The following is a 15,171-nucleotide window of genomic DNA, read 5'->3' as shown; positions in this document are numbered from 1 at the left end:
TATAAAATTTTAACTTTTGCGATAAAACATTGTCTATTCCGTAAATAAAAAAATTCTACAATTTATGAAGTGTAATAAAAATTTATAAATATATAGTACCGATAAATATAAAGATTTTAGATTCAACCGCCTTAATTGTGCTCCTTCAGCGTTTTGTATTCTGAGCAATAAAATCGCGGGAAAAGTCGCCGCGTCGTCCGATGAAATATTCACGCGATACGACGGTGGGATCGTGCAATTCGACCGAGAAATTTAATGGATATTGGACGAGGATGACGGTGATTAAAACGCGCGCACCGCGCGATCTGGCGCGCGTCGACACCGAGATCTACGTTCAGGCCACCCTGCGAGCGAGCATTTCCACGCGCGATTACAGGATCGTCGCGAGAGCATCGGGGCCGGTTTAAGCACCATCGTTTTTGCACCGTCGCCGGGATGCGTCGAACCCCGGAGTTGAACGTGGCTCGTAACTTTGTAACGACGCCCAATGTCACAGGACACGATTCATGCCTTCCGTAATAAAATTGATTAATCTCGCATGTGTGTAATCGAGCTTGATTATCGAGCGTCACCCCGCGGATATTTATTCATGCGCGTTTATATCGAGCAATTTACCGTGTCAATCTGAAATTAATCAGTTTGTACATTTTGGAAGGGGAGATGCATTTCGCATAGAGCTCTACATCTGTAGATATCTTTTAAATGATCAATAAATTTTTGCCGCATGCACAAGAAAAGTTTTACCAATGTTTTTTTAAATGTAAAAGTTATTGTATTTTTTTATTACGTAACAAAAAGATAAATGTTAAATATGAACCGTTGACTTGCAAATGTCTTCTCTCGGATAGCCCTCGGAAGGAATAGTTATCTCGAAAGTTATAGTTACGAGTTCGCTTGTAAGATTGCTAAAATGGAGCAGAAATGTGCAAAAGTAAAACGCGCAAATACACTCCGCATGGAAATGTCTTCCTACGTGATTCAATATTTGCAGTATTTATCAGTGTAAATGTTAACACGAAACGTTTGTGTAAACTGTAAAATGCCTTTCTTACGAGATATCTGTCCTGATAAGTCTCCAAACAGAAGAGATCTTCTCTCGCGTTGGAGAACTTTTGTGCCGACAGTGCACATTTTTCTACATGCAAATATAATGACATTTTACAAATCCTTTATTGTTACTTTGATGCACAAATACATACGATCGGATTTTACGTATAATTTCTACAAAATTTTGTATTATTGATCAATACACGTTTCCAGATTTGCGATCGCAAATAGAGACACGGCGTCCCAGTGTTGTAGCAATGCATTGCACTAGTATATCACCATCTCTTCCCAACCTATCTTTCCTCTTGCGTTGATTACGATTTATTACGTCGCTGTTTATGCCGCGCGAAACTTCGAGCGATGCTCAGTTAATGAGCCACATCCGTGCTCTTCGAGTTCCTGATCTCATTGAAGGTCGAAGGTCAAGTGTCTGAAGAGGCAACAGCGAAGGAGGAAACATTCCGCACTCGGAAGTCGGAACGGATAACTAATGTGGCTGCCAACAAGTTCGCATTGCAAATCATACGACTGAATAATTGAAGAGAATTGTAATATTACACTTTCGGAAAGTTGAATCACTCACGGATTTTGCTCTCTTATGCTTCATCGATGAATCCCGATCGATTCTGTTAATTGCGATGACCTCGGCGCGAGATAGTCCGAACTGAATGACGAATCAGGGGCGTGGAAACGCTTAACGATATTGCATTACGATGCAAATGATTAATGTGCTCTACCGGGAAATTAGTCAGAGAATCTCTATGCTGCGATGCTGTCGGTTATTTATGGCGGCAAAGCTTAGCTATTACAGAATCGATTCTTCTTACGAACGTCGAAAGGTCCGCTCATTCATTTCCTTTAAAATATTTATTAAACCGCGATCAAGAATTTAATAACCGTTCTGTTGTCGATTAGCGCGCGAACAGAAAGCTTCTGTATTCGGCTGAAAATGATCTGATAAATTTCAGAAACAATTCGTTCAATTGCTCAGAGCTAATTAAAACTGCTTGCCAAGAAAATCGGCGACGCTGCGTTGCAAAGCACGTCACTCACCGTACTTGAGTCCTCGCCATTTGGTGGCCGGCTCGTGGTATCTGTAACTAGGAAGCACGATCCTGGGCGGCGGCCGTGGCTGCGAAGGACACGGCTTGTAAACAACCATGCACCGTACGCACTTCCGATTCGTGGGTGGAGTCACCGGATGCGCCGGTTGAATGTGCACGTAGGCCATGGGGGTGGCCGATTGCGCGGAATAATAATTCGCGTATCGCTTTCGCCGATCACCGATTACCGTCTCGTGTCGATTCGCTTTCTGAATCGCGGATCCCGCCTGTTCGGTCCCTTTTTTATATTCCCGCACGCTCTTCTGCCGATCGATCGATGATTTTCTCTTTTTCAATAAACTGTTGCGTGATGTTTTACGTCTGTTCGCCGAGAAAATTGGCCGATATTCCGAAATTAGAGCTCTATTATTGATTCCTCGATCCTGACTCGTCCACACGAAATTGCTCGAAACCATCAGATCTTTCGAATCCTCGCCGCGTGTCACTTTACGTCTTTTGTTATCTGGCGGAATAATGGAATCCAAAATTTGGAAGGCGTTTGCGTTGTCCGGAGATTCCTCATTGTTATTCTGATCTCGAGTCTCAACACTGTTATTTAAATCCTGTGAGAAAGTATCCCGTAATCTGCCTTTCTTATTAATCGGAAGAGCAGTTTTTCGATCGTTATATTTATTATTATTTTCATCGTTTTGTTCATCTCGATTGATAATTGGGTCCTTGAATCCTTCTGTCTCTTCGCTTTCTGCAATTCTTGCAGATTCTTCAAGAACTTTTTTATGACGAATACTATCATCATAATCTCGAAAATTTTGCAATTGATTCGAAAATCGCGTAAACCAATCATGGCTCGTTTCGCGCCATCGTTCAGGATCCCGTTCTTCTGGTCGACCTTTATGATCATCGATCGCCTCCGCGGTGCTCGTCGCGGAAGATTGAGCTCGCTCGCGATCAGTGCGAAAAAAAAGGAGCTGGTCCTCCTGCATTCCTGCAGCGAATCGTTGCGCATGTCCTTCCGCGGTATTTCGTTCCACAGATTTAAAGACCTCCGCTCGCTTTTCGGCCGAAGATCTGTAGCTTTCTTCAGCTTCATCGTTCGACTCTCGGACTTCTCTATCTATTGCTGATCGAGAAAGCGCGATAGAAATTCCTTCTTCATTTTCCACAACTGCGCCCGCAGCCTGCAAGATACGCGGATCTTGATTGAGAAACGTTGATTCGTATCGATGATCCGATTGCGCACTTTTTCCGTCAGTATCGACGATTCCGGCCTTCAGATCATCTGATTTCGATGTTGCCGGAGGACTGTTTAAAACATCGTGATTATTATCAGCATCCTTCGAGTCCTGGATATGACGAAGGCTTGAAGACCGAACATCGTTATCGGCATTGATACTCAGCTCCTGCGATCTAAGAACTCGCGCATACCAACTCACGGCATCGATCTTTGATTCCCGTTGATCAGACGATCGGATCTTTGATCTCGATTCCGTCTCTTCTACGATATCTTCGTCGGATCTATCGTTACGTAATGTCGAAGTAGCCACGACGTCGATCACTGCCCGATCATCCTTTTTATCGCGCGATCCTTCTTCCTGTTCGGTGAGTTTCCTCAGTTTATTTTCGTACGATATCCGTGTTTCGATATTCGAGAACGCGTCGGTTCGCATAACAACAGGGTGTTGATCCCGCACCGAGGATTCACCCAACGCACCGTCGTCTTCGTTCATGCGGAAGCTCCGTCGTGACAGTCGGTCGTCGTCGATTTCCCGCCCGCCGACGCCGATCGATGGCGACACACGCTGTCCGTTATAGATCACACTCATGTCCTCGATCGACATGTCCTCGATCATTGATCCGCTGTTGCGTCGATCCGATCGCGCACTCTGTTTCCATCGCCTGTCACTTCCGATCGCCCGCGATCCGAGGAAGATCTCGTCGACATCCGCCGCAGTGAAACTTGCACCTTCCTTCGTTCCCGATCGCTTGAGGACGTAAGACCCGTCGCTTTTCGATCTGTCGGTCCGAGCTGATCTCGCGCTGTCGCTGTCGCCTTCCGTCCAGATCGTCGGCTCGATCCACCATTGCAGACCCGACAGTACAAGAGTCCCCGCCCCGAGGGCCAGCACGCCCCGGACCCAGATTGATCTTCCGGGGTACATTTCTACCCCATAGTCAGAAAGAAAACCGCGTCTTGCCTCACAACGACACCTGTCATGATAATCGCATATTCTTCCTTTGCGATCCTTTCATTCCAGTTGGCAATTAATGTTAATTATTTTTAACAGACTTTTACTAACTCCAAATGTTGACGGTTCAAAGGAGATGAAAGATCGGCTAATTTTAGCGTCGCTGAAATGTAGCAGTGTAATTTTTACGACGTTTTAAAAGTTTGCTGTTATGTAATCTCGATTCTTAAGACTGAAAGATGGAGCACTGAAAGAATTGGAGCACTGGTACCGCCCAGGATGATTCTTAAATATTTCTCATGCGACGTAATAACGACGTAACTTTTTATGACTCATGTCGTCAAGACTCTAATAATATTTTTGTATTATTTTTACACTTTGAATTGTAAAATATTAGAATTTTTTTTAGGTTTTCAGATAAGAGACTTATTTACGGTCAGATTTGTCAGCATCAAATTTAAATAGTTTAAACTTGGCAATCAGAGCAATGATTAATCGCAAATTATTTGCACGAGAATAAGCAAACTTTGAAGCAGACTGTTCGAGTTTGCGATTCGTCTTTGGAGAAAGTCGGTGACAAAACTCGCGAAACTTTCAATGAATCATCCACATTATTGACAGACACTTGGTCTCGCCAATGTATTTTGCGTACCGCAATGTCCAAAAAATTTCGCAGACTCTTTCCTCGCTATATCACTCTCGTCAACTGAAAATCGAACGCTCTCAGAAAACATTTGTCTAATCTCTTCGCCTCCAATTTGCGAACAATTCTCTTAAATCTTCAAGGTCACGTCACTAAAAATATTCACTAAACAATTTGCTTGTCGCAAATCATAAATTTCAATTGCCTGACAATAAGAAAAACAATCACGAAACTTCGAAGAAACCTATTTGTGAAACTTTTCTGCGATCGTGGAAAATTTTCCCAAGGATCTACTTCGCGGTTTTCTTATTTCGCCGAACCTAGCTGAAAGAGAGGACCGGAGAACGATCGCACGTGGACCACAAAGAGGGAACGTGTACCGGCCCCGAGCGCGGCTCGCGAGACACTGGCTTGATACCATTACCATTAGCAGTCTGTGGCTCTCTCTCTCTCCCCGCGCTTCTCTCCGCGGCCTCTTCTTCTTCTACTTCTTCTTCCATGCCGGCATTCACGTCCTCCTCCCCGGGAGGGGAGGGCCGAATCTCCGTGTTTACTATGCCGCGCACGTGGGTGTGCGGACATTCGAGCGGGTTCGAAGCGCTGATACCGGCAGAGAGCTCCTCATCGGATCCTTCAGTTCATTGATATAAGTGCTATATGAGTGACACTGCGACTTCGCATCGTTCAAATAACTTTTCGATAACGTAAAATTCTACGAATATTTTATAGCACGTCCCGCAACTGTGGATAATTCTTTTAACTGCAGTTTTTCTGATAAATTCGATTGATTCAGAATGTTCGCCGCAAACGTCAATCGATTCAAGGAATTCTTCGACACTACATAGTTTGGATAGTTTTGCACAAAACCGCTGAGCGCACAAGTGATAACGTTTTTTTCATTAGTGCCATATGCGTTATCTAGACCCACATCGATAAGAATATCTCGCTATTATCATCTGTCCTCTTTGCCGTTCGAATATCTCGCACGATTAATATTCGCAGGTTTTTCCCACCTGGAAATTGCTACATAATTCTCACGAAGACACAGTTAGAATATGCATAAATTAATTTTACAAAAGAATTGGACAATTACGAGCTAGCGATGTTTAAAATATTTATATGCTTATATTCGAGTGATTTAAATGACGGGAGCTGCTGCGTTTCTTGTTGCAAGAAAGATGACAATATACGCATTATCGCTAAGGAAACAATGCGCAATTTTGATGACACTGTAATATATGTTCGCGACAAAAAAAAAATTAAAATGTCAAATTCTCGATGTTACAGGATTATGCAAATATCGCGAAAATTTATAATCCATCGGACATACGCAAGATTTAAAAGATGCTTTAAGGATAAAAATATCCTTTTTTTTTATTTATAAGCTGAAAAACTAGTCGAAGAAAAATAACTTTTGTTAAAAGTTGTAACACATTCATGCTTGGTATCTATAAAGATTGCACATGTTTTATAATCGAATATGTCATTTGTGTTATGCAATTTTACAGACTGAGAAACGTCTATTAGCATTACCCTTTTAGTAAATAACAAATAGTAAATAGCATTAAAAATGCATGCAAATTGCGACTATTGCATGACGCAATAGTCGAAGATTGCCAAAGGTATTTTATTTTACGAAGCCAAATAAGTCCAGAAATATGTATACTCGCAATATTTGCTTAGTCAAATTAAATGCATTAAATCTTATATGTAAATTAAGTCATTAAAATATATAAACGTCGTAATAACACAAATATGTAAATAAAATATTAATTAAAATTATAAAAAAATCACATTTTAGTCAATTTCGTATAAAATTTCTATATGTGCTAATATAAAACTTAAATAATTAATAATAAAGATTGTGGTTTATCGCATCGGCCACAGATTACGGTAACAATGCGATTAATTCAACCAGATATTTACTTGCCACAATGGCCACCCTGTACGATATATAAACAGGCCCTTTCCGGGCCGCACACGTGCCATGCACCTGTCATTTCCCTGCACATCGCGGGTGATACAAAGCGGCCGCTCTTCTCGTTGATTGAATACGGAAAGCCGCGCGCCGTGCATACAAGTACGCCGTAGATGTTTCATTGTGAGTACGAGCTTTATGAACTTATCACGGGTGGCCCCTTCGGCACGCATGTCCGTCCCAAGTGTATTTATAAGCAGATACTTATGAGGCACGTGCCTCGATGAAGCTTGCAAAGATTAGTTCATCATATTCGATCAAAATCATTAAACAAACTTGAGATAAAAAAGTTTAGAATTGAATGACCTAGATAGATAGATTAAAAGCTTTTTAAAGTGAAAGTATATTATATGTAAAATAGATAGATAGTTCAAAAGTATTTAAAAAGTAAATAATTTAAGAAATGTATGTAATGTAAGTTTAAACACTAGATGTCCGAATAGTGTATAAAAATGATTAGCTTAAGTTTTTACGCCTGCTGTCAATATTCACTTTATTAAAATTAAAACAACTGATCCGTTGCATTATACAATATTTGTGTTCAATGTCTCGAGTATCTTTCGCGTCATTTCCATATTTACACCTTCTTATTTCTTGCGCAACTATTAATAACTACGTGTTACCACACCTAATGTTTCTTTTATTTTATTGCTGTTCGAACATATGAAAATGATTTAGGCCACTCGCCGAACATACATGTTCTTTCGTAGCCTCGTATGATGCTCGCTATCACACGCCCGACGTTGCGCAACGTCGCTTTATTATGAGAAAGCTATTTTTACGGTGGATTAGAGAGAGGTATGCGATCACAGAATGTGTGTGTTTGTGCCCGCACACGCGCGCAATCGTGTCGAATCGTGAGTCGTGAATTCACGGTGCCTTTATAGGAAACGGATTCTTTCGTGAGTCTCACTGTCGCGAGAGTCCTTCAGAGCACGATGTCATCGATCTCAGTTTGCTCACGACAAACTCGACTCTCTTCTCACGGCGTTAACTAGCACTGTTTCCACACGTGTAAACGTGCGAGCGATCTCGCACGTTTCCAACGGAATTGAACGTCACGCGTATTTCGATGCACAAGAAAGGAATTTATCGAATTTAAGAATAAGTAAGCTAGCAAGTTCTTTGATCGAGTCCGTTAAAAAAATTGTAGTCATAATAAATGTAAATGAGTTATGTCATTGTTATGCTTAAATTTAGTTTAGAACGAAAAATATGTTCAGCAGTAATACGTTAAATACCCTTAATGATCGTGCAATTTTATAAATAAATTCTAACTGCAAACGCGCAACATTTATCTATAAATTATTGCTGTATCACATGCCCTTTCATAATAACTGCCGACAGTAAAAATTCTAAATTCCCTTTACCACGCCATCGTAATGATTGATAATCTTCGCCATCAACGAGACAGGAACATACCTCTTCATAATCATAATGACAAGTTCAGTGATCATACCGACTATTCGAAAAAGATAACTCACTTGATATCGCAATTTCGCTTTTTCATTTTCACTCACAGTAAGATTAATCTCACGCGATCCGGAGATTAGCGGTCTGGGTCGGTGCGGCGCGGCGACTCCGTTTAATCAACGTGTAACGATTAATAATAAAACAATAATCGCTGGTAGCGTTTCATTCTCATGTAAAATGTCGTGTTTTTCGCACACTCATGCGACGCAATGGATATCCTGAAGCAGTGCTTACGATCGGTATTAAATATTAGCCAACTTTCTGCAAATTTTTTCAAACAAAGTCTTCACACATGGCACGCAGATAGACCTCTCTCGTCCTCTCCTCTCGATCTGCTACATAATTGTGCTGAGGGATTTATTGCAATGCCGCAGTATTGGCAAAAAAAGATCTCATATGCTTCGTGTTACATTATCGTAGTCTTCAACAGTTACAAACTATCTTTTTTATAATAAAATATTTATTAAGATGAATATATTATTATTTAATAAAGTATCAAATCTAAAAATTTAACTATTAATTTATACAATCAATATTTGCCATTTTTCTGTTGTGCCATTTTTTTCAGAAGTAAAAAAATGAGTTAACATATGCAATTATTTTAACGTCAAATATGACAATTTTATCCTCCTTTATTTTACTCGAAATATCCGTTCCGTTATTAATTTTGACGCATGTTTTCTCACTTAAAGAACGATAAATTACGGAAACAGGAAATAATTTATTTTGTACACGGTTTACGTGTTTTGCGGTCTACACGAAGCAGAGTCCGTGTAAACATCACATCAACAAGACGTAACATCTCGTAGACATAATTTTACGAGGCCAACGCAACGATCCCGATGTAAGCAGCAGTAAGATACATCACGTTTGACACAGTGATGAACGAGCCTTCCCGAGTGACGATTCGCAAATCCCTCAATAAATCGCGCTCGTGGTAGGTGCATGCATAAGCGTCGCGATCGCTTCACCGGCGGCCAGGTGCGGCCCGTCCGTGTCGGAAGCGCCCAAACATCACTCTGATATAAATATAAATCCGGCTCGTAAAACATAATGAGAGGCGCGACGCGATGATTGACGATCGGATGCACCCAAGGGCCACTAACAGGTTCTGCGAGCATCGACGAGGACGATTTCGAAACACGAGGCAACTTCCGGACTGCTCTTTCGGCAGGAGATACGCTATTTTTATAATGGCTTCGGTAGCTTAAGCTCAAGCTATCTAGCTCTTCCTAACTTAATGGTTGGAGCAAAAAGAATATTCTTGTAAGTAAAATGTAGCAAAAAATAGCAAAAAATTTGAGTATTATTAATCGCTTGTTCTGACGTACGTATACGCTATTTTTACTTCGGTAGCTTAAGCTTAAGCTATCTAGCTCTTCGTAACTTTTTAATGGTTGGTGGATTGACGACGCTGATTGATTTAGAGACAAGATTATTCCTGGATGGTTCTCTGTTAGACACACGAACAAACGGAGGCTTGGTACGCTTAACTTTCATTTTCGCATTCGCGAATTCAGTTCGCAACTGTTCTTAAATCCCGCGCGCGAGTGTGTAAATCGTGTCCGCGGTACGTAATGAGGATCCACGAGGAAAAGATTTACGATCGAATTCATTGGCTTCGACCTCTCTAACGGGTCTCTGCTCCAATCGTAACGGTCATGCCTTCTTCTCTCCTACTGTACATGCGGTCTGGACTCATATTACGGCGAATATATATGTTGCCGCCTGACATCCTTATCTTCCCAACCGTCATCGCGGAAAATATACGGCCAATTTGCAATCGGCGACTTTTTGAATTCGTAGCGAGCAATTTTGTTGAAAAATATTTTTCGCCGAGAAATCCATTATAACAATTGTGATTAAGATTTAAATGATATTACTTTAAAGTATTTTATCTGAGATTAACCCTAACAATCGCTTACAGGTTCTTAAGCTGGTTTTACACTGAGACAACCATATGCAATCATGCCGCATGCGGCACGATCGCATACTGTAGGTTGCCCAGTTTTCAATTGAGTGGCAACACAGTCGCATGCGGCTTGCGGCGTGAATGGTTTTAACGATTCATTATCCATCTAATTTGTTAAAAGTACCGGTTTAACAATAAACAGAAAATAATGCCTTTAATCTCGCTTGCAATAAAAGAAACCGTCGTCATAGTAAAGTAAAAACTGATTAATATTTAAGTGTCATATATATCTGATTAAATACATAATAAAATTTACTAAAATCTTTCCAGATATCTCTTTTCTTTAGATCACTATTGTTGTTTGGGTGAAAGAATCGAAAGCTAAATAGTTTAAAAATGATTACTTTAAAAGGAGTTAGAGTTTAAGAAAAATTTTTAAACACGTATCAAAAACAACACGGTTTTTGAAATGTTAGATGTAAGTGATCGGTGCATCAAATCAGTTAGTTTTGCAGAATTTGTCCGAATAAGCAATAAATTTGTATCGCGCTTGCGGCGTCGTTAATAAGAACTTATTGATAAGTACGTCATGCGCTTATCTGTATCGTCTCTTTCGTTTTCTGCTTGTCTTTTCTCCATTCCCGCTTCGTTCATGTGCCTGTTCGTCGCCCACGTGCGTCTGCATTCCCGTTGCGCCGCTGCGTACAACCGAATGTACCAACGATAATGCAAGTAATTACCCCGACTAAACGTCATCATTATTAACAGAGACGTTTGCATAAATCGACGATCGATAATCGATAATCGGTTTTGACGCGCTTTTGTCTCTAGACACGTACGGACATTTCTAGTTTCATCCTGTTCTGTTATAATTCACGTGGGTCGACAATGAAAATGCTTTTCAACGAGATTACGGCAAAATTGAAATATTCGGTCCTTGATTGTTATGTAATGCTAAATTTGTTTCTGTTACCAACAATTATTCTTCAGATGCGCATACTGATAAATTGAAAAATAATTTCTCGCAAGATATTCATATTTATGAGAAAATTACAGATTATTGCTTTTACGTTTACACACGAAAATGTTTGTTTGGCAATATAAAAATTTTGATAATCTTTCAAGAGTATCTGAAATGAGATCAAGATATTTTAAGTTGATTTGGATTTCATCGATCGAGGTCAAGCGCGATTGAATGCTCCGAGATGCATTATTTTCTGAAAATTGACCACCGCTTTCACGGCTCACAATGATGAAGTGATCGAGAAGTGATGGCGATTCTTAGATACCGTTTTTTAGGACTACCTCCTTTTTCTGTCCGTCACGCCGGGTTACGCTTCCCTTTCGTTAACAAGCCGTCGATGATCCCGAACACCGAAGTCAATATTAAATCAGCTCCGCTTTTTCATCAGACAGGCTCTAAAAGCACGCATTTGACTCCATTACATAGCGTCTGACACCCTTATGCCCTGCAGTCGTTCGCTAAATCATAACTCGGCAGAGCGCGGTACCCGGTCTAATATCTCGTAAATACTGTCCATTCGATATCGAAAAATACCACTCGCCCTTATCTGTGGCGAGTTTAGATAAAATATAGCCTGTTAGCGAATACTCACGTATATGACTCCATTAAAGAACTCCGCGCTTCTGTATCCTCTGGTTTTTGCGCGTAAGGTATTGCAAATGTCCATTTATTTCCAGTTATAACAATTACACAATAGATATAATTGTAAAAAATAAAATTAGTTTCGTGTACGCGCAAAATCACTCAATCGAGTATATTGAATATATTTAAGAGCTAATAGAATTATCAAACGTTTGAGATAATTAATAATTATTAAGATTACAAATATTCTTGAAATAAGATAACTCGGGTTATCGCAAATTATACTTTCCCTACTTCCGATTCATAGTAAAATTGCTATCTTGATGATCTTTTCTCAATCATAACAGCCTCGATCGTGTGATACTATCTTTCACATTATTATTCAGTTAAGAAGACGCGTAGTTATCTCTCTTTATGTCGCTAACTCGATGACTAGCTCTTCGTCACCTGCCAGCCAGCACGTCGCTCATGTTTGCTCGTACCACCATACGTCCACCATAAACAGGAGGAGAAATCCGCGAGTATGTTGACACGTCCAGTACAGCCGGTGGCTGGATACCGTTGATGGAACAGGTTCCACCCTCGGGGATTCATTGACGTAGCGGAAGATTACCGCGAGGGTGGGCAGGGGAACGCGCGCGGGGAAATGACTTAATATGAAGTTATAAGAACGCTAGCGATGGCCTATGGCGATCGCAAGACCACCCAGAAGGTGATTACCGTGGAGAGGATCTATCTACAGCTTGCTCTACCTGTTCCTATTTGTGTTTAATACTGCCGGCTTTGTATGCCGCATTCCTAGATTGTCCTGCTAGTAGGAAACTTTCACCTAATAGATCCTGTGCAGATTTCGCCTGAAATTTATCTTCGATTGTTGTTTGAAGAAGCAAGAAAGAAAATGGTATTCATAAAATAATGTTTTGACTTTGGTAAATAATTAGAACTTTTTAACTAAAACTATTTAAAAACTATTGTCATAAATTGTAAAACTCGTAAGTCTTTACGATCAGTCATTAACAGTGATATCTGTGGCATTTAAAAATAACAGTTTTTCTTTTTTTCTAATATACCTATAATATTGCGATGTTGTCGTTTAGCGAGAACGAGCCAAGATTAAATTTTTATTTTCATAAAAAAATATTTGCAAATAACTATTTATTTTACGTTCCACAAATTTACTTTTCGAGTAAAATAAATCACTAAAAGATTAAATTAATATATTTTTTATTTGTATTTTATTATTGTATTTGTAATCAAAAAATTTTATAGAAAAATATTTCTTTTAAAAAAATGAGATTTAACGTTTTAATCAAGTTACTTATTGTTTAAATAATTATAATAATTACAATAAAAATTTATTTTAAAAAAATATTTATTATATAAATATCAATCAAGATCGGTCTTTCTTGTTCTGGATTAGCTTGTTGAAGGACAAGCAAGGATTTGGACGAAAAGAAAGAAAAAGCATGCAGGTGTAAAAGAAAATGCAGGTGTAAAATAAGTGTAAACTGTTGTGAATGTCAAAGATGACTTTATTGTGTGATGTGTGTGCGCGCGCGCGCGCGCGCGTGTGTGTGTGTGTGTAATTATATACAGCAAATTTGCGAGTCACAATGTGCGTGTGCACGGATGTGTTACAATGTATATGTATGTGCGGTAATAACAACAGATATGTGAGTTGCAAAGTGCGTGTTTAATGTATAGCGGATGCGTGAGTTACAATGTGTAAAAGCGTACAGTGTGCAGTGAGTGTGCGAGTTACATTTTGTGCGAGCGATAGTGTATGATAGATGCGAGAGTTACAAAAAGCGTATGTGCGGTAATATTTAGTACATGCGGGGCGAATGCGTACAGAACACGAAACGCAGCGATCAAACGTGGGTGGTAGCGCGATACGCAGAAAGGTGTGCTTTAGATAGCACGCGGATCTGAAATAATATCTAAATTGTTAATGAGCGTTGTTATCGCATTTAATTGAATACCGCTGTATTAGAAAAAGTTTCTTCACGCATGTCAAAAATGTACACGGAAAGAACACTTAAGAGCATTGGATCAGAACAATACCAGTAGCGCTGATACAAACCAATCTCCTCCTAATTATTCTCCTATTCCTTTCCGCCCCCAGAATCTCCACCGTTTCAAAATCCTAGCTCAGAAATTTTCCAACAGACCTTCAGTAATTATTTTCAACAATTAATTGCGCCCACTTCAACCTCCACTCTTCCGCAACCTCCCACTCCGCCGCCTATTAATAATAACGATGGCAACGTGTTCGATAAGAATTTGATCCCTCTTCATTTATATCCTTACCCCCCCCCCCCCTTCTTTTAAATGACGCATGAAACCAATTATCTCCCCTAGTTATTTTCCTATTTATGAACTCGAAGACAGTCTCTCTCCTATTCCTGCCCCCTCAATAAAATTAATAGCTGAGTTCCCTTCAGAAAGTCATCTCCCCCCCCCCCCGCCCCCAGAAACCAATGATTTAGAACAGCGCTCGGAATTAGTTGCACATTTCGGGCCTCCTTCGGGATTCCCGAGATGACGCCTCCTGTTCTCTCACTACCACCCGGCCGCTGGCGGCCGAGCCGCCGATAGCTCTGGCTCAAGAGTGTTTTATATTAGAAATAGGCTGGATTGTTTAGGCATCTTTCGGGAAATCGTAACATTTTCTTCACTACATAAATAATGTTTATTTTTATTAATACATAATATATATATATATATTTAATTATTATAATTACCCGAAATGTGCAACTAATTCCGAGCGCTAATTTAGAACAGCGCTCGGAATTAGTTGCATATTTCGGGTCTCCTTCGGGATTCCCGAGATGACGCCTCCTGTTCTCCCACTACCACCCGGCCGCTGGCGGCCGAGCCGCCGATAGCTCTGGCTCAGGAAAGTTTTATATAAGGAATAGGCTGAGTTGTTTAGACATCTTTCAGAAAATTGTAACATTTTCTTCGCTACATAAATAATGTTTATTTTCATTAATAATTAAATACATATATTATATATTAATGAACATAAACATTATTTATGTAGATATTAATTATGATATTAACTATTCATTAATACAGTGTTCGGAATTAGTTGTACATTTCGGGCCGATTCCCGAAATGACGACTAGAAATAAATAAATAAATAAATAAATAAATAAATAAATAAATAAATAAATAAATAAATAAATAAATAATATCTAAGTAAGTAGATAGTGCAACATGATAATGCATTATTAAATGATTTTAAATTGCTTCTTAT

At 39.7% G+C, this 15,171-nt stretch overlaps 1 protein-coding gene across 3 annotated transcripts in view; it reads right to left on the bottom strand.

The window, feature by feature from the left end:
- wb (wing blister) overlaps window positions 1–15,171 on the bottom strand; it is a 201,028-nt gene that overhangs the window by 64,996 nt on the left and 120,861 nt on the right. The window contains exon 1 of one of the 3 annotated variants that reach the window (XM_067347604.1): window positions 2,101–5,617. The exons of the other annotated variants lie outside the window; for them this stretch is intronic. Coding sequence (XP_067203705.1) covers window positions 2,101–4,270 — 2,170 coding nt within the window. The 5' untranslated portion in view covers window positions 4,271–5,617. Of the gene's footprint in view, window positions 1–2,100; window positions 5,618–15,171 lie in introns of those variants that run through there. 3 annotated transcript variants of the gene reach the window in all.

This window comes from Linepithema humile, chromosome 1 (assembly GCF_040581485.1).
Source record: "Linepithema humile isolate Giens D197 chromosome 1, Lhum_UNIL_v1.0, whole genome shotgun sequence".
NCBI lineage: Eukaryota > Metazoa > Arthropoda > Insecta > Hymenoptera > Formicidae > Linepithema > Linepithema humile.
Note: the sequence above shows the minus strand (reverse complement) of the source record. Positions and strands in the feature narration are given on the sequence as shown.